The 26,732-nt window shown below is 37.1% G+C and overlaps 2 protein-coding genes across 11 annotated transcripts in view; one reads left to right on the forward strand and one right to left on the reverse strand.

Moving 5' to 3' along the window:
- The window catches only part of OXR1 (oxidation resistance 1), a 241,077-nt gene extending 222,849 nt beyond the window's left edge, over positions 1-18,228 (forward strand). For 8 of the 10 annotated variants that reach the window (XM_042869630.1, XM_042869625.1, XM_042869624.1 and 5 more), the window contains 6 exons: positions 7,205-7,285; positions 10,428-10,553; positions 11,267-11,419; positions 14,835-14,930; positions 15,460-15,533; positions 16,225-18,228. In XM_042869630.1, coding sequence (XP_042725564.1) covers positions 7,205-7,285; positions 10,428-10,553; positions 11,267-11,419; positions 14,835-14,930; positions 15,460-15,533; positions 16,225-16,360 — 666 coding nt within the window. In that variant the 3' untranslated portion in view covers positions 16,361-18,228. The remainder of the gene's footprint in view (positions 1-7,204; positions 7,286-10,427; positions 10,554-11,266; positions 11,420-14,834; positions 14,931-15,459; positions 15,534-16,224) is intronic. The other 2 variants (XM_042869629.1, XM_042869634.1) reach the window with 1 other exon arrangement.
- Positions 18,229-20,349: 2,121 nt separating this feature from the next.
- On the reverse strand, positions 20,350-26,232 carry ABRA (actin binding Rho activating protein). The gene is made up of 2 exons (XM_042869635.1): positions 25,455-26,232; positions 20,350-21,511 (listed from the first exon to the last, which is right to left on the reverse strand). The coding sequence occupies exons 1-2, from the start codon at positions 26,159-26,161 to the stop codon at positions 21,034-21,036; spliced, it is 1,185 nt and encodes a 394-aa protein (XP_042725569.1). The 5' UTR covers positions 26,162-26,232; the 3' UTR covers positions 20,350-21,033.
- Positions 26,233-26,732: the final 500 nt, after the last annotated feature.

A 26,732-nucleotide genomic window follows, 5' to 3' on the forward strand; every position in this document is an offset into this window, starting at 1 on the left:
TTGAGTCTCTTTGTTCTGTAAAAGAAGGGATGCCAGTAAGTCTCTAGAATGTCCAAAATGCTGGCAATTGTTCTTTCTGTCAAAGCGCTTTCAGAGAAAGGCTAATGAGAACAAAAGGTGGAATGCTGCCTTTCCAAGTGCTTGTTGTGACTGGAATGCTTCGCATAGCTTCTATAGGGGTTGTTAGCCAGAGGGGAAAAAGCCAGTAAAACCTTATCTTAAGCTTTTATATTCTGAAGATATTATGCAAACAGCATTAAAATGGTGTTGGTTTTAATGGTTTCCATTTCTTGAGGCTTACATAAACTTGGAGATTCTTGAAATAGAATTTTCCTTGTGAAAGATGAAAATGTAATGCTTCACTAGCTGTGGATGCTAGAAGTGTAAGGCTGCTAGCAAAAACTTTCAGAAGTCAGTTTTTCCATCCTGAGTTTTGTTAGAGTTGCAGTTGTGAACTGATCTGAGTATTTTTTTGAGTAAAACAACACCACCACCACAACCAAACAAACAAAAACAACAGTAATGATGCAGGGTGTAGCAGAGTGCTTTCTGTAGTGATTATTAAGTCTACAACCTTGTACTAATGACAGATGTTTGCCATATCCAGGTTACTAAATACTGTATTATTAATAATTGTGAAATCTTAGGCCTCACAAGAAATACTATGCAGTAGTAGATCAATATTTGAAAAAATTAGTTATAAGCTGAAAGAAAACAAGCAAGTAGCAGAGGCTCATTTTCAGTGCGTTTTTAGTGGTTTGTGCTATCAGATTGTCTGCAACTGACATGGGATTCAATTGCCTGCTTTTAAGCATATGTGGCGTCTGTATGGCACAGCACTTTGTCACACCTGAGGGGATATTTGCACGGCATGATCAGATTTGGTATTTTACTTTGATCAATCTGTCTTCAAGTGGCAGCTTGAGGTCAGGCACTGAGTGCTTTGATTGAGGCAGTTTGACTTGTAGTTTATCGGCTAGTGCTGAAACTGCCTTGCATTATTCCATAAGATAAGTTCATTGACAAAGGAACCAAATTGACATCTCTTTAAGAAAGGGATTTTCATAATTCTGATTGTTAGCTCTTTGCACAGGCATCATAAGCTTGGCTTAATATTTGTTTCTGTTAAATAAACTTGTTGGCATTCTCTCATAGTAATGATTTCTAATACCTTGAAAAAATAGTTTGTTATGAAGGCTTCCAGACTTTGTGTAAATGTTTTGTATGCTTAAGACTTTGACTGCTCTTTTAAAGTTCATTTATTAATTGTGGTTATTGCAGAACTTTTAATTTTTCCTCAACATATATTAATTATGACTTTCTCAATTTTATGGTTGTTGTAGACTCAGCGCTTCAAGGTGGGTAATTAACAGTTCTTCTGCAGTGCTGTGGAGACCCCTGATCACAGGGAGAACACTGTTGTCTTGTGACATACTTAGCTCTTCTGTCACCACTCTGGAAAGTATCTTGGTGTGCAGAGCAGTTCTGAGACTACCAGTTTTAAAAAAGAACAGTAATGCCTGCCAGCTCAGTGGGCTCAGGTCCCTCTCCTTTGCCTATAATGGTTAACTCTTGTACCTTCCCTTCCTAGTCACCAGTAGCATGACAGGAAGCTACTTTGGCTGAGTGCTACACAGAGCTAAATTGCTTAGCTCTACTGCCACACTGCTGTCTGAGCTGACTTGCATAAACTCCATTCCTGGCCACAGGTGGGGTCCAGAACTAAAGAAGGACCATGGTCCTGCTAAGCTGCATTGTAATCCTACCCTTTCAGTTCGAATTTGGCTTGCTTAAAGTGCTGCCTGGTTGCTCATTTATCCATTTGTATTTTGCTCATTTCTTTGACTGTAAAACATTAAGAGTCTTCCTCTCTGGGTTTGGTTGGGATTTGTTTCTTGGGGTTGTTGAGTCTAAATTTTGAGATGCTACATTTGCCTTTAAGTAAATAAATAAAAAGCAATTTCAAAGTATTTCATAACCATATTCAGTTCATGAGTATTCACGGGAATCTATTTACAGCCCTTAGAGAAGTTTTTACACTTTCTTGCCCTTTCTCAGTTACTGATAATATAGCAATAGATTGATGGCTTAAAGTAACTTGTAAATGACCTAATAAAATTACCCAGCTGATTGTTTTTTGAAATGAAATAGCATATAACAAGATGTAGAACTTAGGAGTTTAGAAATAGTGCTCACAAAGGAGCTTTCAGTTCACCTGGTTTTGCACAGATGTATTAAGAGTGAACAGAACGGTTTGATGTTTTCCTCATTTTATATTTCTTCTGTTTGTAGTCAGCTAAGCATGAGAGTGTAGATAACTGATGCTGAAGAGAACTGTTGCTCATTCTCCATTCTTATCTTTCAGAAGCACTGTTCAGTTCTGATAAGATACTCCTCTCTCAAGGGACTTATTCAGCAGTTTAACTCTGAAAATATAGCAGCTGCTGCCTTCAAACTAAGTACAGCATGTTTACTCATGCAACTGTGTATTAGGTACACGTGTTGATCATTTTTTTACTTAATTAAACTGGCAGAGGTATTCCTTACTGACGTGAGCAGAGTTTACAGCAGTGTATAGCAGAGTGATATAACCAGTGGTTGAAAGGGTTGAAGTTCTGTGTGTGGCAAGCTCTCCTTTGTGGATATTCAAACAACTGTAAGTGCATTTTCATGTGTATTGTTAATGGACAAGTTCCATATGTAACTGATTTGTGTTATTGTTTATTGGGTATGCTAACATATCTTGCAAGAGGAGGAGGGCTTTTAACTTGTTTGCAGAAAAAAATACAGAAAGTTTTCTGTAAAAGGAGAATCTTAAGTTAAACAATTAATATGTAAATCCTGTTTGACTTAATTGCATTAAAAATTAAAAGTCTTACGTTCTAAATAGTCAAATATAACTGGCGCAAAATCAAGCTGAAAAATATTCACACAGTCATGCGACTTACTGAATATTTTCTCAGCTGTATTGGTTTAGAATAATATTATCTCTCTTATCCCATGGTATTTCAAACTTGACTAGCTGTTGGAATTTTAGTCTGGTAGACTATTTCAAGTCCCTAAGCAGAATCATTTTTGTGCTGAAATGCTAATCTCTGCATATGGCACTGCATTTTCTTTGCTTTGTTCTCTACCAGCCAGTGCCCAGTTTAACTGTAAGGGCTTTAGTTATTTTTGTCTCCAGCTGTATTCTTCTTGAACCAGGATTTAACTAAAGGGACAGCAGAGAGTTCTTCAAGAATGCTTTCTCACTACACAAAGTAGTTACTTTCAGTATCCAGTGATACAATGAGGGTGCAGTAAATAAAGTGTACTGCAAACTAACATAGGTATGCCTATTTTAATCCTGGGCAGAATACCTAGATCACTGCTGTTCAAGTATTCCAGAAACTTCTGTGTAGGGATATGGTCTGCATTGGAATTTTGATGACCGTATCTTGTACCATAAGGACTTGAATACAGGAGTATTTGTCCAGCTTGTCGGTGGATCCTGCTTGGTGTTTGCCAAGAACAGAGATTCTGAAGCTGACAAAAGTGGACACAACACTACACGTAGAGCTTCTCAACTTCTCCTGATAAAGGAATATGAATTTTCCTTTGCTATTTAGCCTTGCTCTTTCATCTGTCACCTGGAATGCGATTAACCTTCTTTGACACAAGTAGACTCTGTTAAACATGTCTGTCAGGACACTAGATCCAGCCTCTTTCTGACCCTTAGTCCTTTTCTGCAAAGCTGCTCTCTAGCCAACTAAACCTCAGCCTGCACTGCCACGTGGGACTGCTCCGTCCCACTTGGATCTGTTATTTCATCTCTCCAGCTTCTTGATGTGTCATTGATTAGCAGCCTTTGGCCTTCAGTGTATGGACTGCTTTCTCTAGGTTTTGGTCCCTTCACTAGGCTTGCTGATGGTGTATTCTGTGTCACCATTCAGGGTACTAATTAGTAGATTAAGCAGTACAGAATCTAATAGTGACTCCTGGGGATTATCCCTGGTTAAACTTGAATCAGTATCATCAACCCTTTGAACCCAGTACTCCAGGCAGTTTTTCAGCCTTGTTCTCCGCATATTAAACTCATAACTGATTTGACTCAAAACCTACTACAGGTTTATTTCAGAAATCCATCCAGCATGATGGCTGTGAAAGTGCAGTTTCATATATGAAAGACCTTTTGGCATATTTATAATAAATAGCATATGAAATACTAATGAAGTATGGTGAAGAAGAATGTAAGATCAAAATAGAGTGCTACAAAAAGCATCTTCTGGAATTGATCAGGGTAATAGACAGTGTAGAGAACAGAAGAAAATCACAGATTTATTGAACTTTGTAAAATAGAATGGAGAATTAATTTGGTTACAAAGAAGGAACCTTAATGGAATAAGATATAAGCTGAATATGAATAAAACCATTTAGTAGAAGCAGAGGGACCTTCTAGTTAATGAAGTTAATACCATTTCAAATAGCTATCTCAAGCCTTGTAGGAACAAAATGGTAGCTGTTTTCAAGATATAGCTCAATTGGTTTGAATGAAGTAGTAATTTTGTTCACTGTAAAGCAGAAATGAGTAGTGCTGACCTGAACTCTTAATTGTTTTGTAAGAGGCCACACGCTATTCCCTGCTGTTGAACTGTGAACTACCTTGATGCATATTCAAGGATTTCTTTCTATGAAAAGATGTATTTATGAGTACATAACCTTCAAACTATTTTGTCTTTTGGTTTACTCTTACATGGTTTACTCAGAATGCTAGCATGGGTTCTATACTTAAGATATATACTAGATTTGAGAGGATGGATTGTTTTATTCTCAGTCTTTAATTTTCCTCTATGTAGCTTGACATTCTATGGCATGCTTTTGTGATGCTTGTAGTTGTGTACTGTTGGCATGCTGGATTTTTCCACAGGACAGATGTGGGAAGTCCTAGTAAATGTGACTGTGTGCAGCAGGTTCAGGATGTCATAGCAATATTACTGGATACTTGAATAAGTATCCTTGTTTGTTCCAGGTCAGAATTTTTTGAGCATAACTTGTTCACATTGTTTTGAAAGCCCAAACTTTCCCATGTCATGTGACATGCCAGGCTTACTGGTTCTGTTTCTTAGTGATCTGAGAAGTTTACAGGTGCAGTTTGGTGATAGAGCATGCATTTGGCAGGCTACAGGCAAGACAACGTTGCCTGTAAAATTGCCAACATTCAAGTATTTGGAACAGCAACTGTACAGTGGTGTAGGAATTGTGTTGGGTTTTTTTTGTTTTGGTTTGGTATTTTTGGAAGGAGGGGTGGAGGGGAAGAGTCTGAAGTCATCAAATAGCTATGACCCATTTTAAGTTACACCACTTATGCGACAGAAGCAGTAAGTCTTAATGGGCTGTTACTGTCATTCTGAAAAGCACGGAGTTCACAAGTTGATGGGAGGAATGACGTGTATATATAATGAAGTGCAGTGGAAAATAAGTGATCAAACTATGCTATCACTTGTATGCTAGACAGGAATGCTATTAAAGCTTTGCATTTAACTACTTGATTCTGAAAATGCACAAACCAATACAATTTTCAGTATGTTTTTTTTTTTTCTTAAGAGAACAGAAAATGATTGAACTAAAATGAGTGCTAGTAGTTTAGATTCAGTAGTAAGTCTGGATGTCACATACACTCCTTTTGCCTTGCCTTGCAGTTGCAAGGGTAGAGTGAACCATCAGTGCTCAAGAGCCAGTCATGTGTGACTAGACTCTGTTCTCAGGACAGTGGCGAATATCTGGTGGAACTCCTTGTAGTAGGGGCAGGCAGATGGAGAGCTGCTGGACTTCTTATCTTCCTTTGCACCATAATATGATCTCTGGAAGCTTTTAGTAAACTGACTACATGGGGCATCCATTTAATCTGTTAATAACCTGTTTTAAGATGCTTTCATACAAATGATGATTTTGAGTCTTTTTCAAAATCACAGTCTCCTGCAGTTGCATAAAAATGACTGTTGTAATCCTTTAGCCAGCTTTTTGCACTCAAAGCAACATATTGTAGAGCTTTCTGACTAAAGGCTTCCCGGCTGTATGCATCCTGCCAAAACAGGTGGTGTTTGGAGTGAATGTATTGAAGGATGAGCAGCTCGTGAAGGCTTGGAGGTGAATGGAATGTATGTGACAGTGATACTGTGGAGATGGTATTGAGGAGTTAATAAACTTTGGTCCTGCTATCTGAACTGTTAGAGGAGTCAGAATGTACTAAGAAGCCTGAGGTTTGCTTCTGGTTATTCTTTTGAGAGTGGACTGGATTCAAAGGATTCATTAAATCTGTGTGTAAAGAAGGTTTGAGAGGGTGTTGGGATGAAGAGTTTGGGTTAAGGCATGCAACTCTGACTTATATGAGGGCTACTCCAAAAGGGATGCCTCCTATTTTGTGATGCCAACCCACAACATCAGAGGTAGATGATGGTATGGTAGTAGAGGTTGAACCTTCCCACCAGCATCCTATTACATGTTATTGTCATGTGACAAATGGTAACAGAGGATAGTCTGACATGGTTTCTGATATGGAAGTATGTATGAAACAAGGATTAGTCATTGAATGTCTCCATATGGAAAAAAAATGACGCTCATTGACATTCATTGGTGGTTGCTGAATGTTTACGGAGATCAAACAATGAATGTGAGTGCAGTGAGGTGATAGGTGGTGCATTTTGGCACTGGTGTTAGTAGATCACCTATTTTTTACAAGCATGGCAAGCAGGCTTTTGTTCGTGGCTGACAGAAATGCACACCTAATGGTGGTGATGGTGACTACGTTGAAAAATAATGTTTTGCAGTTGAGAATTTTCTCTATCAAATACTGTTATTGTGTTGTTTCTTCTGTACTTTCTATAGAAGTAAATGTGAGGCATTACTTTTGAAGCAACCTACATAGTTTAGCATCCTGATACTAGAAACTTCATGTGCTACTTTATCAGCTATACATTCATAATAAAGCAGTGAGATCATCAGACTGCTGGTACCATCAGTGTTTGTTACTTTGCTGTGTCTCCTCACAAGTCTAAAATCATTTCCGTGTCCACTGTCCTTGCAGAAACAAACATCTTTTAGCACTTCTTGTCTGTTTTTATCAAAGCTCGCTTTTCCTTCATTACTTTTCTCCATTTTTTTCTTACGTTTTTTTACTTTTCTTCAGCTGTCAGTGGAATTATTGTCTTCCTGTCTCCATATTTAGGTAGTATCAGTGGCTGAGTATCACCGCAGGATCGATGCTCTAAATAGTGAAGAACTGCGCACACTCTGCAGACGTCTCCAGGTGCCCTCTTCAGTAGTTTAAAACCCATCTCCAGATAATTTTGTAGTGTCTTTGATCAGGGCAAGTCCCACTCTAAGGTGGGTTTGTCTTGTCTACAAACAACACTACAAGGATCCAGCAGAAAATTCCTCTGTTTTGGATGTATTTAATTGTGTAATGATATGATGGAATGCAGTAATTTTATGATGAAATTATTACTTTTGACTCTCTCAAACAGGAATTTTCTGTCAGAATTCAAAAAACTTGCTCTTAGTACTACTTGACTTGGTGTGATGATGTCTTCTAACTTCCACTTTGTACTGGTGTGTTGTGTTAGATAGTTTTCCTAAAAAGAATGCAAAACAGGTGAAGAATCCAAAAGTGTATTACCTGGTTGCGTGGGTGTTTAATTTAATATAGCAATTATTCATCAAGAATCTCACAGTGCTTGACAAGTACGAAGCTTCACAACTTCTCTGGAATAGGTAAGTATTTTTTTTCCATTATACAAGAGGTAACTGAAAGCTGCTCAAAGTATCAAAGGCTGTACAAATGGTGCTTGCAACAGAACTTCCAGTAACAGTGTCTTAGTTCATACTTTTGGAGGCTTACTGGAATGGACTTTAACTGACTTTTGCATTCTCTTTAGGTGATCCTTTATTTCTTTGATAGTAACAATTCTGAATTGATTCGTACATCACATGTAACTTACTGATGGAAAACATAACTTACAGCTCCTTAGAAGTATGAAATATTTTGGTTTGTAATAATTAGCTGCTCAAAGTATAGAAAGTTTCCTGCTTCTGTTTGTCTTTTATCTTGTTTTTTTTTTTTCACCCATTATGTAATTATACGTAAGAAAATCTTAGCCCTTTTGTTTAATTGCAGTTAGTAATTAGTTAAGTCATTTGTAAGCTGCAATGTTCTATAAATTGATAGTTAGCACAGTTCCAGAAGTTGTGTTTCTAAAGGAAAATAAAAATTCTGCAGAGAATGTTTAATTCCCACTGTGGGTGGCTGGCAGGAACGGTTGTTTCTGGCGAATGTTGGTGGGCAATCCAACAGTTCTTTCTGAATAACTTTTACCTGGGGGTCTCCAACTCAAGATGTAAACTAACACAGAATCTGAGGCAGTGGCCTTCAGCAAGCTATGCATGCTTCAAGCAATCTGCTCTGAAGCTGTTTGAGTCTTTATGTGGTATAGGCTGCCTGACAGTTAGTAACCACTCCTGGAATGGCATTGTAGCTCAGTCTGCGTAGTGGAAGTTGAGGAAGAAAAATATGCTCCACACGTTTCAGAGCTGCACTTTGTTTTGTCACAAATCCTTTCCAACAGATACAGTTCTGTGTGCACTTCTGTGCACATGTTTTGCTTGGTGTACCTTCATCAGTATTAAAGAGTAACATAGGGAGTAAGCTTTCTCCTGTATTCCTGAACAGTGTTGAGACTTAGAGTTGAAGCAGTGGTGTATGAGTGGCATGTAAGGTAGAAAATAATTGGGCTTTCAAATAATGTGTTCTATAGGTAACACTCCAAAGCTGTATCTAGATCATCTCTTTGTATTTAATATGTAATGTGTGTAAATGCAGATGCTTTTTCTGATGAGACAGAAATTAGTGTGGATAGTTTACCTAGAAATACTCAACTTCCTGTGGAAAGTTGGAATGTTTTGAATTTTTAGCTTGATTGATTCTTGCTTTAAGTGCACTATTTCTTGACTTAAGAATGATACTGTAACCAAGTTGTTGTATGGATATACTTTGTACATACGTATTTTTAAGTAACAGGAGTGTAGTAGGAACTTTGTTGTGGTGCTTGAGGGAAAGAAAAAAGGTGATTTTGGTTGGACTTTTTTATCTGTGATTTTTCACCCTCTTCTGCATGTGTCTGACTCCCACGATGTACAGGGGCAGGTACCTGGAATTGGAGCATTAACACTTTAACTCCCAGTGCACTACACGATGTTATGATGTGGAATACCAAAAAATGCAAAACCACGAATATGTGAAATAACGTTGCTGTCCTGTATGTTTCTTATATCAGGTATATGGCCACCACTGGTTATTGTTTTGGAAGTTGCAAGTATTTCCTTGAAATTCAGGCTTCAAATAATTTAGTCTGGCCTTCAGTGAAACTTGGTTCACGTATTCTTGTTAAGGCTTTTTTTTTTTATGACTTTGAGAGACTTATCAGTAAGTCTTGCTGCAGTGACTTAAGTTGCTAACTTCCTTACCTTCCTGCCCTATCCTTTTGTCAGACTGTCTCCACAGTAAGTTTTAACCATCTCTGTAGCAACACTTATAAAAGGAAAACTTTGATTCTTAGTTGGTCTATTTCTTGATGCATGACATTTTAGCTTCAGAATGTTAATGAATGAGAGCTGAGGTAAGAAGCTGCAGTGATCTGATGAGTTTTGTGACCTTCTGCCACTTCCAGTCAATGGTAATCAACAGATCAAAAGGGTAGATATACAGGACAGCTATTTTAAACTGCTGCAGGAACATTCAATATTGTCTGTGGCAGATCTCTGAAGATCATTATGCAGCATAAGTATTCCTGCTACTTTCTTCTCATCGCTCCTCTCTACTGAGTTTTTCTTCTTTTTCCTATAAATACTCCAGTAGATCACCTCATATAGCAGCAATCTTCCTAGGACGCTATTCAGATGTTTTACTCAAGTTAACCAACAGCAGTCTTTTAGATATGTGGTAAAAATGTGGAAACTTTCACAGGTATGCTGGAAGTATTGATGCAGAACCTAATGAGAAATTAGATTGAAGTTTCAGTTCCTTTTCTGTCTGAGTATTTTATATTATACTTGAAGTGGATGATATGATGAAATTAAAATGCAAGCATGTGTGTCTTTAGAAAGGCATCTGAACTCCTTGGACTGTCTGAGTTTGGGTTTTTTTAGCATGAAACCATGGCTTTCATCTTAGTGTCTGTAATTTAATGTTAATATATTGAATACTGACTTGCTACAGCAAAAGTCTTGATCAGGCCAAAGTAATGGATTTCATAACTTCCAAAGGATTTACATGGCTGTGAATTGGTAGCTGCATGATTTTAAACCTACTGGGTGTATCCTCCCTCTAAGGGAATTGCAAATACTTACTTTCCTGTGTTTGTTTTGTTTGTTTGTTTGTTTTGGTTTTTTTTTAGATAACAACAAGAGAAGATATCAACTCAAAACAGGCAACAAACATTAAAACAGACCTGGAGCCTGAGGCATTCCGGCCAAATCTTAGCGATCCCAGTGAATTACTTCAGCCTGAGCAAATAGAAAAGGTATTTACTTAGATACGTAGATACATACGTAGGCTTGGGCTTTTTTGGCTTGTTTTTTAAGTATTGTATATACTATAAGAAATGCTATGACACAGTGTGAAACACACAAAGTAATTTATGGATTTGTGATACAAATGACTAAGCACAACGCAGTTCATGGATAAACCTTTGCCAACATCATGCCAGCACTAGGCTGCATCTTTCCTTTTATTTCGCTGTGCCTTGACACCAGCTTCATGATAACTGCAATTCTCACTATCCAGTTCAAGGTCATCCTGTTGGATATATTTATTGAATGTTTAGATTAGGGCTTACTGTGTTCAGAGGTATGAGAAAAGGAGAGCAAGCATCCTCTATTCTGCATCTGCTACCTGCTGACTTCAGTGATCTAGTAGCTCAGTGCTAATGTGTATTATTATGCAAGAACAGTTCTTTACTGTCTTTAGATAACTTTGAGACCTTACCAAGCATGTTCTTTGTTTGGTTAATCATTCTTCACTTGTGGATCACTGGTGCAGGTAGAGAAAGAAGCCTGCTTGACACTAGAGGTAGAAAGTGCATGTGTGAAATTTTAGGGTTTATCTGACGTTTTAAACTAACTGTAAAGGCTGCTTGCAGTAGCTCAGAAGAATGTAATCAGCATTCATTTACGTATTGCATGTTCTTAGAAATGGTAAAAATGAGTAAAAGGATTGTCAATATCTTGTTAACAGCTCACGAAGTCTCTTCCACCACGGACCATTGGATATCCATGGACTCTTGCCTACAGTACTGCAAAGCATGGCATGAGTTTGAAGACTCTGTATCGAACTATGCTGGGATTAGATACACCTGTGTTGTTGGTTATCAAGGACAGTGATGGACAGGTAGGAAAATGTTTGCATGGAAGCTGGGACTTGTGCAGAAAACTGGGGAGTGTAAAGGAAGGGAGGAAGAAATGTGTGCAAGATGGCTTCCTTCTTAGTAGTTAATATGAGGCTTTTTAAAATGACTTGCTAAGAAACAAGTTTTTTGACATACTTATTTTATAGGAAGTAACTTTAACACTACTAGTTCACTATCACACTGAATGAGTCTTACAGTGTTACTGACTTGACTTTTGAGATTTTTTTTTAACATACTTAAAGCATTAGAAATAGTCTCCAAAAACTTCTGATGCCAGAAGTTGAGTAGGAATGTCTTTGCCAGCTACTGCTAGTACTGCCTGGTACATTCTGTGTCTGCAGAATCTCTCTCCTTTATAAGGGCTGCAGGATCTTTGCATAATGTTATATTCCTTGATTCTCTGGCTGTGGTGTAAATTTGAGAAAGTGGATTACATATCACCATTTGAGTAGCAGACATTCTATGAAAATATGAACATTATAGGCAGCCTGAATGAGACTTGACTCTCTCTCTGAATGTCTGCTGCTCTCTTATGGAAGTGACAGAACCACTCTAAAATCTAACATTTCCTTTACTTATCTGTCCTGCTTTGGTAACCACTGTTTTTATTTTCAGGATTTTCATATCATCTCATATCATTCAGGGGGGCTGAAAACTGTAAATAAAGGATATGTTTTCTAATCTGAGTCCCAACTCACTTGTTTTTTCCCCATCCATTTCCTGCTGCAGGGATCCCATACTTTACAAAAATAAAAGAAAAATTAAAATTCTAAATCTCTGCTGATGTCAAATTTTTTTCAGCTCAAGTTCTTTAAAAGGGAATTTCTTACTACTTTTAATATTGAAGGTAAAAGACTGTTCAGTAGAAGTCTTAAGTATCTCAACAGACTTGTAAGCACTTCTTTTTTTGATTACTTCTTTTCTTGTTCTCTTGTAAGCTTCTCAAGATTAATTTGTGAATTCTGCAAGCTATCTAATTCCAAGTACTCATTTATTTGGCCCAGAAAGTGTCCTTTTCCTGATAAATGCCATGTCACCAGAATATATTGCCCCTATTATTGAAACTATTCAGATGACTTCCATATATGAATATCTGTACTTGATGTTGAAGATGTTAAGATCCAGAGACTGTGATAGTTTGAAGCTGCATATAAAATATGAAATAACTGGAATAGTTCAATCTCTTCCTGTTACTGTGGAGCTGCTGGAAAAAAATTCATGTTTAAAATGAATAATTTTCATTATTCAGATATGGACTTGTCTTTGTTTCAGTAACCAATTTTTGTTCTCTTCATGAATCTGCCTTTCTTCATTCAAATTGAGTATGGATCTTTACTGCAGAAGATATTGAGTTTAATTACCTGCGTGCAGTAAATACAACCTGAGGTCACAAAATCTTTGGCAGAGAAATTACGCTCAGATTTTTTGAAGCTCCAATCTACCATTCCATGCACTTGATAACAGTGAAATATATATCTGTATCAAAGAAATACCGAGCTAATCCTTCTATGAGCTTGCATTGAAACATCTTCCATGTTCTTGCACTGAAAAAAAAAAAAAAAAAAAAAAAAAAAAAAACCACTTCAGTGGTGCAGAAATTTGTACTTCTTTCCATGGAACTTCAGGGTTTCTGGCTGAGTTTAACAATGCATTTGAGACTGATATATGCCTTTGAAAAGTGAGTACACTTAGCTGGCTAATACTTTATTTCATCTGCTTGTCAACTAAGTTTAAAATTGTTTGCATATTCCTACAAAGAATCTTATTTTTAGCATGTAAGTATTGTTCGCAAGTATTCTCCAAGGTAAGGAATCTATTAAAGATAGCAACATTCTTGAAAATAAAAAATAATAAGAAGGCTTCTTTAGGTTCCGTTGCATTAAGGAAGTTCAATATGTAAATATTCTCTCTTCTGCTCCATAATAGTGGGATGTCTGTATTGATTGCAGGAGATTAGTGGATGAATTCAACAAAAAGGATTCAGAAATGTCATGATTGCTCTCAGTCAGACTTAAGGCACAGTCTGATGTGCATTAGCAGGACCTTTCAAAGAAAACTATCTCTGAATCTCTGATAGTCTTCTAAAGAATAGGAAATATTGTCTCATAAATGGCCATTGGAAGACTGTATTGAGTAGAGGAGGATGTTTTGTTTCTTAATGAACACAATTATTGCTTTAGGCTTTCTATTATTTATTTCAACTGGAATTACAAAGGTTCTGAAAAGAATTTTTCTGGACAATGTAAAATTGCTGAGAAATAAATGAAGTTTGTAACAGCAGTTGTTCTGACCTGATAATATAAAATCAAGCCAACTTGGACGCAGTCTTAATTAGATGCTTGTTAGCCATATGTAAGCCTTGAGTTCCTGCTCATAGTTTCATGTCTGTTAATGACTGCTGTAGAGCTCAGTATGGAATGGAATGCTTGGAAAACCTGTCTGTGACTGTGCAGCTTCTTAGGATGGGCAGAAGAAAACAATTTGTTCTACATCCTGAACGTAAGATATATGTTCAGGACATGAGCTTCAGTGCCTCACACTCTCACTCTCATCATTGCTTTGCTTCTCTAAGTCTCACTATGTAATGTGAATAAAAAACACAAACTTTATGTAACAGGAAATGAAAAAATAAACAAATGAGTGCTATTGGACTGCATTGGTGTTCACTTCTATTTGCTCTTATAGATGTTGAAACAAGTTTCCTGCTAGCAACGGAAATACTAATTTGGTGCTTTGTGAAGTGCACTTGATTTTTGCCTAATTATGTCAGATGCTTTTGCAATTATTCTCATTCCTGAGAAATCAATAGCATTTAAATTAAATTTTAAAATCCAGTAGTCAGTCCTCAGACATTCTTTTGACTACTGTTGGAATGTTCTTATTGCTAAATATTATCATATTTTTTTTTACTATCTGAAAGGGCTTTAGTTTAAGTCAGTTAACACTGTAAGACAAGGGTAACTGTTGCTTATTTCTTATTTGGTTTAGAAGGAGTAAGTTACACAAAGAATAACAAGTCAGTTACAGCTATGAAGTTGCTGAAAGTATCATAGCTGAAGTGAAAGAGTGAAGTACATAAGAAGTAATAGAACATTAAGTTTTAAAATATGTACGTTCTTTCTTAGAATTTCCAAATTCAGTTTTTATCTCTTTGATTTTTATGTTCACTTCTTAGTGAGTGGAAGTCCTCTTATCTTCCATTTGTGCTGCTATGTACCACAATGTAAATCAATGCACTCAGTAGCATGATAACACATAAGGTTTATATTCCTGTATTAAATTAAAAATCTGGTAATATGTACAATCTTACTGATCTGTTTATCTGTTATTATCAATCATTACAGATTCTCAGATGCTCTGTAGTCTTTAAGTACTTTCTTTTATGTTTTCATACAGATTTTTGGTGCACTAGCATCTGAACCATTTAAAGTGAGTGATGGATTTTATGGCACTGGGGAGACCTTTCTGTTCACTTTTTCTCCAGATTTTGAGGTAAGAAGCTGCAACTTGCTATGCATTGACCTTCCTCCTTCCCAACATCTGATATGCATTATCTCTTAAAGTACTATCTGAATAAGTTTGAGCAAATAATCAGAAAATCAGTGTTCAGTAAATGTAGTGTGTGCCTAGTGAAACTGACTCGGTTATTCTGGATATTTTTATAGCATTTAAAATTATGCCAGATCTCTGTCTGATAAGTTGAAAAGGACTTCATTTTAAAGGTTTTATCTTTAGTGTATTTTTTTTTTTAATTTTTCAGTATGCAGAAGAATTAGTGTTCCAGGAAGAGTTACTTAAAAGTGGTGTCATTTTAAATAGTATAAAACGTAGGGAAAATGTAGTACTACTTCTATGTGTGCGTATACCTGTTTCTATACAGAACTTCTCTGTATGCATTTTATAACTTCATTAAATTACCAGTTAACATCTTTATTGTGTTTGGTTGTCTTTATGCCTAAACGACAAGTTTACATATTTTAATATTACAATATTGCGTTTTTTTGTTTGTTTTTTTCATTAGGTTTTCAAATGGACAGGAGACAACATGTTCTTCATTAAAGGCGACATGGATTCCCTTGCTTTTGGTGGAGGAGGGTGGGTTATCATTTGTCATTAGGAAGAATCTCAACTGTTTGTGTGCATCTTTGCACCTTTAAAAAGAATTCAGAATTTATTTCAGTTTGGTATCTCATTGCTCAGAAGTTACCATTTGAGAATGATCTAGTATGTCTTATGCTTAACTTCTAATGTTTAGCAGACTTAGGAAGGACTTCTGTCATCAGTGTAGTTGACATCAAGTTTCAACCATACAAGGCTATCATACCTTAAGTGCTCTAACTGCATGTGTCCTGGTATATTCCAGATGGACACGAGTTACTTAAGTTTCTGATGCATGTGAATGTGAGAAATGTCTACAACATACAGAAGAAGGGGCTTGAATTTAAATTTTACTATCCCAAGACATGTCAGCATCTTCAGAAATTGATGTCTCATCCATTTTTTCAGCATTCTTCTCACTGCTATTATGCCAGTTTCTTAATACAAAATGAAGGGGATGAAAGCTGCATTATTCTGGTTAACTTTTTATTCTGTATATTCAGAAAAAAGTATTCTTAAAATAAGGAAGAAAAATCTTTGCAGCTTTAAGTTTATTAACAGCTAGGAAGTACCTGTGTTGATTTCTATTCTATGATTTTTTTGTTTCTAAATTATTAATGTAAAAAATGCATTTAAAAGTTTGTTAACTCCCTCAATCTTTTGCTTTAATATATTGTATGTCTTGCAGTGGGGAATTTGCTCTTTGGCTCGATGGGGATCTCTACCATGGAAGAAGTCATTCATGCAAAACATTTGGGAATCACACACTTTCTAAGAGAGAAGACTTCATTATTCAAGACATAGAAATTTGGGCATTTGAATGAGTTGTAAATGAGAACTATTTCTACAGGGTATTGTCCCAAACCTGAAATTAATCAATGCAGCTTGAAATCCCTATGAGCAATATAATGCACCAGTTTACTTTTTTTTTTTTGTAGTTTTCAGCGTGGCCATTTAGTTATTTTGCAATAGTGGACTTTTTTCATGCTTCTTTGTCTGCAATATACTGTCTTTTTCTAAGCTGTAGAAACAACAACAACAAAAAAAATGCAGACTGTGGACTAAAAAAAAGAACATCAGTTACTTCGATCCTTGCAGTCTATAAAACTTCATCGTCTTTTTACATTTGCCTCCCAGGTTTCCCACACTTCTTTCTGTAAATCCTACTGGGGGCTGCTTCATTGAATATAGGTTATTATTTTTGTATTTAAATTTTATCTGAGAATGAAGTTGCCCTCTATGATGTATGTAAGTAGAAAGCTGCGTGTAGGTACTTGGAAGCAGTACTGCAGTGATTGGTCTGGACCAACAACGGATAATACTGTTATGGTGCCACAGAGGAGAAGCCTTGCATTCCTTCTTTGACACATACTGGTACACTTCTGGTTGAGTTAAAAGACATCCAAAGTCAACAGTGCCATTTGTCTCAATTTTTTTTTTTCACGTTAAGAAAATGAGTTAAACAATGTGTTCTAGCTTGCATGATGGCTGTATTAGTGTTTTGCACATGGTGTTAATGATCTGCAGGTTTGGGACAATAACTGACAATATTGAGCTACATGGCAAAGACTTAAAAAATAAATAAATAATAATAATAAGGGAATGTAAGAATGTAATAGTTCCAGGAAACTAAAAGGCTAAGGCAGGTGAAACTCAAGACAATTTGTAGCTATAGTAGGGCATTAAAAGTACAGACTATGAAACAAATGCATCTTTCAACATAGTGTCAGATATATACTGTTATACTCTTGTAGCCGTGTAGCACATCAACTCCAAGAATATAGCTTATTCCTGTCCAAAGAAAAAATAATTGTGATGTTTTTTTGAGTGGGTCTATGTTGTAAATTTACAGTTAGCACCAGCTCTGATTAAAATGAGACAATGTACTATAGGTAGACAATATTGTAATTCAGTAGACTTGTGGAATATGCAAACTTACTGTCATGTGACCTCAAAAAATGACAGACTAGTACACAGTTCCAGTAGCTCTTGTCCACTTTTGTAGGAAAGTTGATAAGCCATTGTGGCAATAACAGCTCAACAAAATTGTTTGTTTCAAAGCTTTTAATCTATGTTCTGCAAAAAAGAAAAAAAAGAAAAAAATTGCTGTTAAGTGTGACAGTGACTGACTTTGTGCTGAAATTTCAGCTATTTCAGATAAACATTGTATATTATCTTGTAAATTAATGTTTAAAGTAGTTTTGTTATTATAGAAAAGTGTTGATTGACGGGTTGCTTATAGCACTTTAAATTATTCTAGAAATGGAATAAAGGCCAAATGAATTGGCTTAAGTAGATGTAGTTGTATATTTCAAAATATTTAGATATTGGAAAGTTTTAAAAATTTATTTGAAGACAGTTTACTGCTATGGTAATGAGAAAGGGCAGATGGTTCATCTTATAATATGCTAATGCTCTATATGAATAGAAATACAGGGCTTTGTTTCCTGTCTCTGTGTATAGCTCTTTATCCTTATTAGAACTTAGTACAATGTGTAGACTAAATGTTTACAAAATGAGAAAGTGTAAATAAACTAAAATGGCTTTTCTCCCTTTGGTCTTCCACAGCAGTATTATTGTCTTTGTGGAGTTAAGACTGATTATTGCAAAAAGAGAATCCTGTAATGGATTTTAAATACTCTAAGGTCACAGTGATGTATAGCAAATAAATCTAAATCTATGTAAAAATAAACTTGAGTTGGGGTTTATTTAGAAGTTGGAGCTCGCTTAGGAGCACAAATGCAGGTTATTGTTAATTTCATAACTTGACAGAATATATAGAATTCAGTTGCTCACCCTTAAGCACTAACGATCATTTCTTACTCTTTTGATGTGCAATAAGTATTTAGAAAATGTCTGGCCAAAATCTGCAAAAGTGTTAAAGAGGGGGAGCAAAAATATAAGTGCAGCTGGTTTTGTTTTCTCAAGAATCTGTGCCTTTTTAATGTCCTCTTTCTTGTAATATCAAAAGATAAATGGCTACTAGAAGTATCAGATAGAATTGTGTGAGTTAGAAGGGGCCCCTGGAGTTCTTAACTTTGCAATTAACTCAGCTAAATAATATTGTCAACAGTTTCAGTCTACATTTCTGTAATGCCCTGGGAGGCAATATTGATTCATAAAGCAGTATTGGTTGAGGCAGGTCCCCTCTTTCCATGCCTGAACTGCTGCTTGCTCATCTGCTGCATGCATAAGATTGCACAGAACACATCTGAAATATTAGGGAAAAAGAGAGAGACTTTCAAGGTTGTCTCCCCTCAGTCTTCATTTTTGAAAGCCCAATGCGAGGTGGTGAGATTAAAATACACTTGTCAGCCATTTTCAAGAAAACTATGATGAGCCTAATCTCTGTTGTGTTGCTTTATAGTAGGATGGGATTTCTTGTGAGCAGAAATGTGATGTGATTCAATTAACATTTCATAGAATTATAGCACAGGTGAGGTTGACGGGGGCCCTGACCCATGCGCGCATCACTTCTGAAGGTCTCCAAGGAGGAGACCCCTCAGCCTCAGGGCAGCCTGTTCTTCCTTGGTGGTGTATTCTTTGTACAGGTATCTAATATTCCAACTGTTTCATTTTCGTGTTCCTTGAAATCATCTTCTGATGCTTCTGACAGAGAAAGCTCCATAGGAAAATACTTTAACAGCCTGTGAAAAGGAGAAGGTACTCATACTTCAAAATAACCTATTACTGTTCCACTTCTGAGAAGATGAACGTGTATTTCTTTTCTAGTGTTTGGGAGAAGGAACCAAAGAAATGGAATATTTTATTTATAATTCATATATTCCTCTGACAAGCAGACTTTCTCAAAACAACTGTAAAGATAAGGTAAAAATATGCCAATATCTAATTATTACATTTTGAAGTCAGTTGTGCAGATCTATTTGAGTAGTCTGAGAGATCTCAGTATAAATGCCAAAGAAATGCTATTGAATTCTTCTACTAGAATGTTTTTTCTTCCTTATATTCACAACAAGTTACTGTGCCTCAAATAATGTTTTATGCCAACTTAACCAGTTCTTGCATCACTTGCTGTTAAAATATATAATTCATATGTTCATTGGATGTTCAAACTGGAATACCTGTAGTCTCATGATATGTTAGCAGCATTAGTTTTATGACAGTCAGGATGTTCATTCAGCCTTCTGTAAGAAAATATTTGCTCTTTCAGCTTGAATGTTCAGAGTCTTCTGAGGGGGGGAGAAAACTTTTCTCATTATGCAAATTACCTATCCAGGTCTCTTGTTGTGTAACAAATGCTTTGCATAGAAAGTGTTCTTAACAGCGTAGGGTTTGTTTGCTCTTTTTGGTTTTTCCGCATTACACCGGTGGCATTGTGATCCATCTAATCCAATAAGCTGTATAAGCCTTATAGAGTTCTCGGATTTGGGTAGAAGGCAAAGCGCAGTTTTTAGACACTGGACTATTTGTTCATCGGGATGCATTTCTCTTCAGCATCCCCTACTCAAATACACGATTTCAGCAATGTCAGAATAATTAAAACAACAAATACTGTAGAATCAGGCTGGTGTTTTTGGATACTGCACAACACCACTTCCCTTGAAGTCAGTTGTTTTCAGGTCTGGAGAACACTGCTTCTGTATCTTTTCTCATAGGAGTACATTTCAGTAGAAGGTGTAATCACTTGTTCACTGTAAACATCAATACAATTACATGACTGTTCCTTTTACATTAGGTGTTATTGCCCCCCGTATTTACAAGAAAGATATTTCCATAGTTATTCCCTTCTCATGTTTTCTACATCTGTTCTAAACACTTTGTCCTTCATGGCTGATGACCAGAAGGCACAAAATAGGCTATAACTAAAAAACATTTAATAAATTATATAAATTATTAAATAAAAAAGTCTTGCTTATAAAAGATTTGTCTTAGTTTCTGTGATATCTAAGAGAAAGTTGGCGGTAGCTGTCACTGCAGTAGTATTTGCTTATATTATTTGTAAAATAAATAAATTTGTCATCCTTGGTTGTGTACAAATAAACCTTTTTTACATGCACTGAAATAGATTAGTTGGAAAATATGCACATAAGATCAAAAATTTGGTCTGAGTTTAGTTCATCATTCTGCTTCTGATCTGGTGTGGTTTATATTCCCTGTTTAAATAGTTGAGAGGAACTTGAATGTAAGAATAAGTTAAAATAAGTTTTAAAAAAAAAAAAAATGGAATTCATTTATAGCCATTTGTGTTCTTACAAGTTTCTATATTTATCTGCTTATGTTTTTTCTTTTTTTCTTATTTGCTTTGTGTATAGTAATTAACTGAAGTGTCCTGGCAAGCTTTCCTGGTATAGAAAAAAAAAATAATTTCATTTGGATGCTTATATTTATTATGCAACAGTTATAAAGCTTGTATTTAGAAAAATGCTCAATGAATTTTCTGTCCAGGGACTGGAGAAAATCTTTTATTCCAAATGTGCGAAAGCTAATAGCAGGGGAAAGATGAGGTTTTCCAAGGCATGTTGCTCTTGGAGCATGCTTATTTTAATAAAGTAATTATGACGTTGTCATCCCTTCCTTGCCATAACATTTCTCCCTCAAAGTCCACCAGCCCATGTTTCCTGGCTCTCATGAGAATCCCAACAACCTTATCTGAAATACGAACATATCTCTCAAAGAGTTCTCCAAAAGTGACTTGGATCTTGCCATCACTCCGTGGCTCAGCCATGGTTTTAATGATGAAACACAGGTCTCTAATCTCCCTGTGAATGTGAGCTTCTGCTCTCTTGGCCCTTTCAGCGGTTTTGGTGCCTTCCTTGGGCCGGCCGTAGCCTTCGTCTCCTTTGTGCAGGCGTGTGGACATGGCCAGTTCGTGGTCAAAATCTTCACTGAAGGGATTCAGCTTCTGTGTTATGATGTGCTGGTCTGCCCATTCCTGCCATCTGTTCTTCAGGCTGCTAACGGGACTGTACTTCCTATGAGCTTTGATGCTGCTTTCTTCGTTGCACTTGTTCATGCTGAAAGAGACAAGGCATTTCAGCTTTGCATTTCATAATTCAATTACAATTCTGCTGCTGATCTTTTTCAATGTATACATGTGTATCGTTTTCTAGAGCAGATGGTAACCACCAGGTGGCATATTTTCCTCAGTTCTAAACTAATTCTTTAGGAATCTTTAGTCAAGATTTCAATTGGCCCTGAAAAGCAAATTCACCGACAGCTTGATTTCATCTTTGGTACCGCCTTCAAGTCTAGATTTGAGTCCAGAGTTCATATTCTCACTGGTAAGGGTACAAGGCTGGAAGAAACTTGAGGCTACTAATCTTCAGAGATCTTAACTGATTTTGTATTTGTGTGTGTGTGTGTGTGTGTAGCAGTGTCACTGAATGAATGGCTGCAGGCAGGCTGGCTGTTGATGTTCTTTCCTCTTGTGGCCAGTGTCATGTTGTGAGAGAGAGTCTGAGCTAGTCTTTGTGCTGTCTGCATCCTGTCACTGTGTTGCCTAGAGAGTATATTGTGCTGTGGCTATACCAAAGTAATTAGTTTTCTAATATTTTTAGTCCCCAGAAGGCTGCACTGAAACCACCCCAGTAATACCTGATTATTTCTAATAACAAAACTACAGTTATCAGAACACTGCAAGCTTGCTGCGTGTTTTGTTTTCTGCTAAGCTTGTTGAAAGAGATAAGAAAGTATAGCGCAGATGTCCCCTGTTCAGGTCTGTGCACCAGAAGGTTGGCAGTACTGGGCAGTGCTGGTTCAAGTGCAAACCCCTCATGATTAGTATAGAAGATGGTGTAGGAGATTGAACATTCTTTTCAGCTCTGGAGTTCCATTCGCTTGGCTTAGCTGTATTGAGAAATTGTACTGGAAAGCTCCAAAAATACTTCATAGTCAATATGATAAAAAGGACAAGAAGAATCAGGCTGCTCCGTCTTTCCAGGGCCCCTGTGAGAAAATCCTGAATCTGCAGTTCCCCATGTAGAGAGGAGAATCTGGCAGTAAGCGAGATGGCTAAGCTCTATAAAAGCTTTTTAATGTCATTTTATTTGATTGTCTAGTGAGTTTTCTCACCTTTTCCTACTGAAGCCTTTATTTCTCTTTTCAGGCCTCCTCAGTGGCTGAGAAAAACACCCCAATATCGATCACTTTGCTTTTATCATGTTCTGTGTGGGTTTGGAAGATCAATATTGTTAATCTTTTAACAATAGCTAGCTATAACTGCTGAAGTGCAATTTTCCTCATTGCTTAACTTGTTGATGAATTAATGTAGTAAACTATCATAGACCTGGAATCTTTTTTTTCATGTCTGTGCAGCACGTAACAATGGATTGGGGATCCAAATTGAAGATTGTGAGATTTATCGTACTGTAGTAAGTCAACTATGAGTAACGAGTATCCTGCATTAACAGGTTACTGTTACGCTAAGCGATAGCACTGATTGCATCCTGAACTTGCAGGAGGACAGCATCCATGTCCTGCATTCTCTACTATTCTGTTTGCAGGAGAGGAGCAAAACTTTTTAGTTTTGAATTTCTTCTCTTCTTTAGGAGTCCCTTTGACTCCTAAAATGAAAGAAGTAGTACTTACTAAGCCTGTGGAAGTTAACATTCGCTCAATGAAGGAAAGCAGCCTGATTGCAGTAAACACTGAAGCTGGAAGCCATGAAAATGTGGTTCACACCGATTTTTTTTTTTTTTTTTTCTTTTTTTTTTTCTTTTTTTTCCTGGGATATAGTATGGAAAACAGGAGATGTGCTTTAACAATTGTATACTTTTGGACTTTTTGAAGATTTAATCCAACCGAGAGGTTCTTAAAAGTAACAGACTGAAATAATGTATTCTGAGGCTATTAAAGAAAAAAAACATGAAAGAATAGTAGTTTAAAAAAAACAAACATCCAGTCCTGCTGCTGGCACATTAAATGAAGAAAATGATTCCTGCAGATTTCAGTGGAAGGGATAGCAGTGTGATAAGTGTGATAGGATATTATTTCTGTCATTTTCACTTCAGTGCTATTCTATTTTCCCACAGGTAATAGGCATATGAGAAAACATGTAAGTTTTAAAAGAAAGATAGCTGATTTGCCCATACTGTAACGTTTTTAGCAAGCAATTTGTTTTAATTGGTGTTATTTACAGGTAATATGCTGCAAACTTATCCCCTTTCCCCCCACTATCTATGTGAAACCTTTGTTTTAATGCTTTGTTCTTGAGCTCATTTCTGTATAAGGACTGCACTGGTCTCCCAGCAGTAGGCACCACAGACTTTAAAGCTCCGGGTTACTGGAAAGCTATTCCAGTTAGACCCGTAACGATTTGTTCCTTCTGAGAGATGACTGGTCTGTTACATAGCAAAGCATCAGGAAGTGGTGTCCTGGTGCCAACCCCTGACCTTCTTGCAGGCTCATGAGGACAGGCCCTGGCCCAGCTGCAGTTTAGCCTCAGCAAAGACTTAGCACACCCTGCCCTCAGAGGCTGTGCCCTCCTTATTCACACATTTAAAGTTAGATGTGAGGTTGTACACCAAAACAGTTCAGGCTTGATCATTCGTTCATGCCTTCTGTCTACGCTCTGCAACATCACAGTGTTTGTGAAGCAGAGCACTGGGGCAAATTGTGCCATATCTAATGGCTGCCTACAGCTTCCCCTCGTGAGGCATGCAGACCTTTTCATCTTTTGCTGAGAAGAGCGTGATGAATGAGTTTGGCAGCTACCCTCTGGCAAGTCTGGCTCCAGCACAGCTGTTTGTAGCTGTCTTCTGGAAAGGTTGTTCTGCCAGAGCTCTCAGGGAAACAAGAATTTCTACCAGCTTCTGCTGTTCCTTGGCTGTCTTGGGACACTCCTCAGGCTGCAGCTGAACCTTACTTGTTCATTACCTGGTTCCAAACGAAGCTGCTGTTATGTAGTAATCTTCAAGCACAGTCCTCTTATTGAAAGAAGTTTTTCCCAAAACTGTCTTGCTATGATTTTGATTGCTACTTAATTCAAAATTCTTAGTGGAACTAGTAAAATCTACTTCTGTAAGTAATAGATTCTGCTTATTGCTTTTTGCTCGCACCAGTCAGAAAGTTTGTATGTCAGAAACTTCCATGTTTGATGTAAATTCTTTTTTTTTTTCTATTGATACTGGAGAGAGGCTTTGAATTTGAAGAATTTATCAATGATTTAAAAATTCTTTTTGTCAAGTGTTTTATAACATGATTTATAAATTATTTATAACACAGCATGATTCAAATCAAACTTCAAATCAAGTAGTAAGAGGCAGGCTGGATGCTTTCTAATATGTATTTGGGGTCCCATTCTTTGAGCTGGTGAATTCCAATTTCCAAAACTTCCAAGGAGAAGTAGTGAACCCAGCTTTGGTTGAGATTTACTTAGAAGTAATTCCAGCTGTATCTCTTTTTGGACATTCTGTGCAAATTATGCCTAAGAATGTTTGCAGTTTGTACCAAAGCAAAATAAGTATTTGGAAATATTATTTGCTTAAGAGCATTTCTTCAGACTTGGTATTTGCAGAAATAAATGAATAGCTGTGGGTTCTTGATGTGGAACAAAATGTTAATCTGGAATATGGACTAAAACATTAAGAAATAAGTAGTGGCTTAGATGAACTGATAAATCTAGTGTCAAATTTAGCAACATTTCCTAAATATAACTTCCCCCTTCTCTAATGTGTGTAGTCCTTGAAACCCGAGTCTATAGTCAGATGTTACCAAGGATTAAGCCACTTAAACGTAGATCTGTGAATGGTTTTCTGGATAGGTTGTTTTTGGTTGTTGGTTATTTTCACTCTCTTTTGCATTCAAGAGAATGCTTTCTCTTTGACCATGTCCTGTGATTATTTATTTATTTATTTATTTATTTTCTTCCCTGATTTCATTTCCATGGAAATTTTGGTCCTGCATCATGGCCTGCTGATCTGACTGTTCCTGATACTGTAACAAAGGTGTTTTACTTACAGAGATGGTTGTTTGACCTTCACAGGGATCACCTCTGGCTCAAGTCTGTCTTCTGCTTCCCCATAGCCACTGTCTTCTGCATCCATGCTGTCATCGTGGCACTTCAACAGCAGTTCTTCCCTAGTTCCTAATTTGTCCTTCTCTTTAAAGCCCTCAATGGCATCTGATACTCTGTTTGAACATTTTCTCCTTATAGTGGGAGATAATTTCCCGTTAAGAATTTTGTCGATACCATTTGATTCTTCTATGAACTTGGTCGTCTCTGAGCCGCCGTGGTTGTTCTCATATCTGCCACTGAGGAGGCTAACATCACTTGCTCGTTCATAGGCTTTACTTACAACAGTTTTCAGCACCTCTTTGCTTTTAATGTTGAACTTTTTAAGGGCTTCATCAGATTCTCTTGATCTTTTTTCAGCATTTGTTGCCGCCAGTTCATTTGCTGAGGATTTTTCATCGTCCCTCTTGGTAGATGGAACTGGCCATTTTTCAGAGTGTCTTTCTTGCACTGACTGAGCTGATGCATCTCCTGCAGTGGGGACCCACCCAGGGGGTTCTTGGGCTTGCTTTACATTGCGGTCACTTGCCCACTGCTGCCATCCTCGAGCTAAGCTGAAGACAAGGCTGGCGGTTCGGATCTTGTGGACAGCTCTTTTCACAGGAGTCGTGCTCGGCTTCTCTTCAGGGGCCGTGTTGCTGTCTGCTGCCATTCTGCTGTTTAGCTTTCTGCTAAGTAGCACCTGAAGGAACTTTCTGAAGCAAGTAACATCCAGCGAAGAAGCAGCAGAGGTTTAAATAGAAGCGGGAGCAGTTTTGTGTCCATGGAAAATATGTGGAACACTTGTCACAAAGATAAAGTATCCTCACCGTGACGGAGTTCTTTTTTTAAAACGGGTTCACATTTCATCACAGCAGATGAATGATGCATGGTGTAGACAGGGTGACATAGGCCTGCGCAAGAACAGTGAGAAATTCACAGCTTCTTTGGGCTTTCTTCCCTGGGACTGTTCAATTCCCAGTTTGTTGGTGAGTGACTTGGTCTTCTGGAAGTGCATAACTTGGGTTAAAGATATTGAACAAGGTGTCTGAAATGGCTCGTGTTAAATGCTGTCAGTTGCTGACAACTTTGGCCAGAGGAGAGACTGCTCAGCATCACAAGTGCAAGGTTCCCTTACAGTGTCAGCAGCCTATGAATGAGACATTTTTAGATGCATTTTCTAAAATGATACTAGGTAATTTCATGTTATTGCGCATATATCCAAGAAAAATAAGTTGTTTATT

This window comes from Lagopus leucura, unplaced genomic scaffold, assembly GCF_019238085.1.
Source record: "Lagopus leucura isolate 7727_CA_CO unplaced genomic scaffold, USGS_WTPT01 Super-Scaffold_100002, whole genome shotgun sequence".
Classification (NCBI taxonomy): domain Eukaryota; kingdom Metazoa; phylum Chordata; class Aves; order Galliformes; family Phasianidae; genus Lagopus; species Lagopus leucura.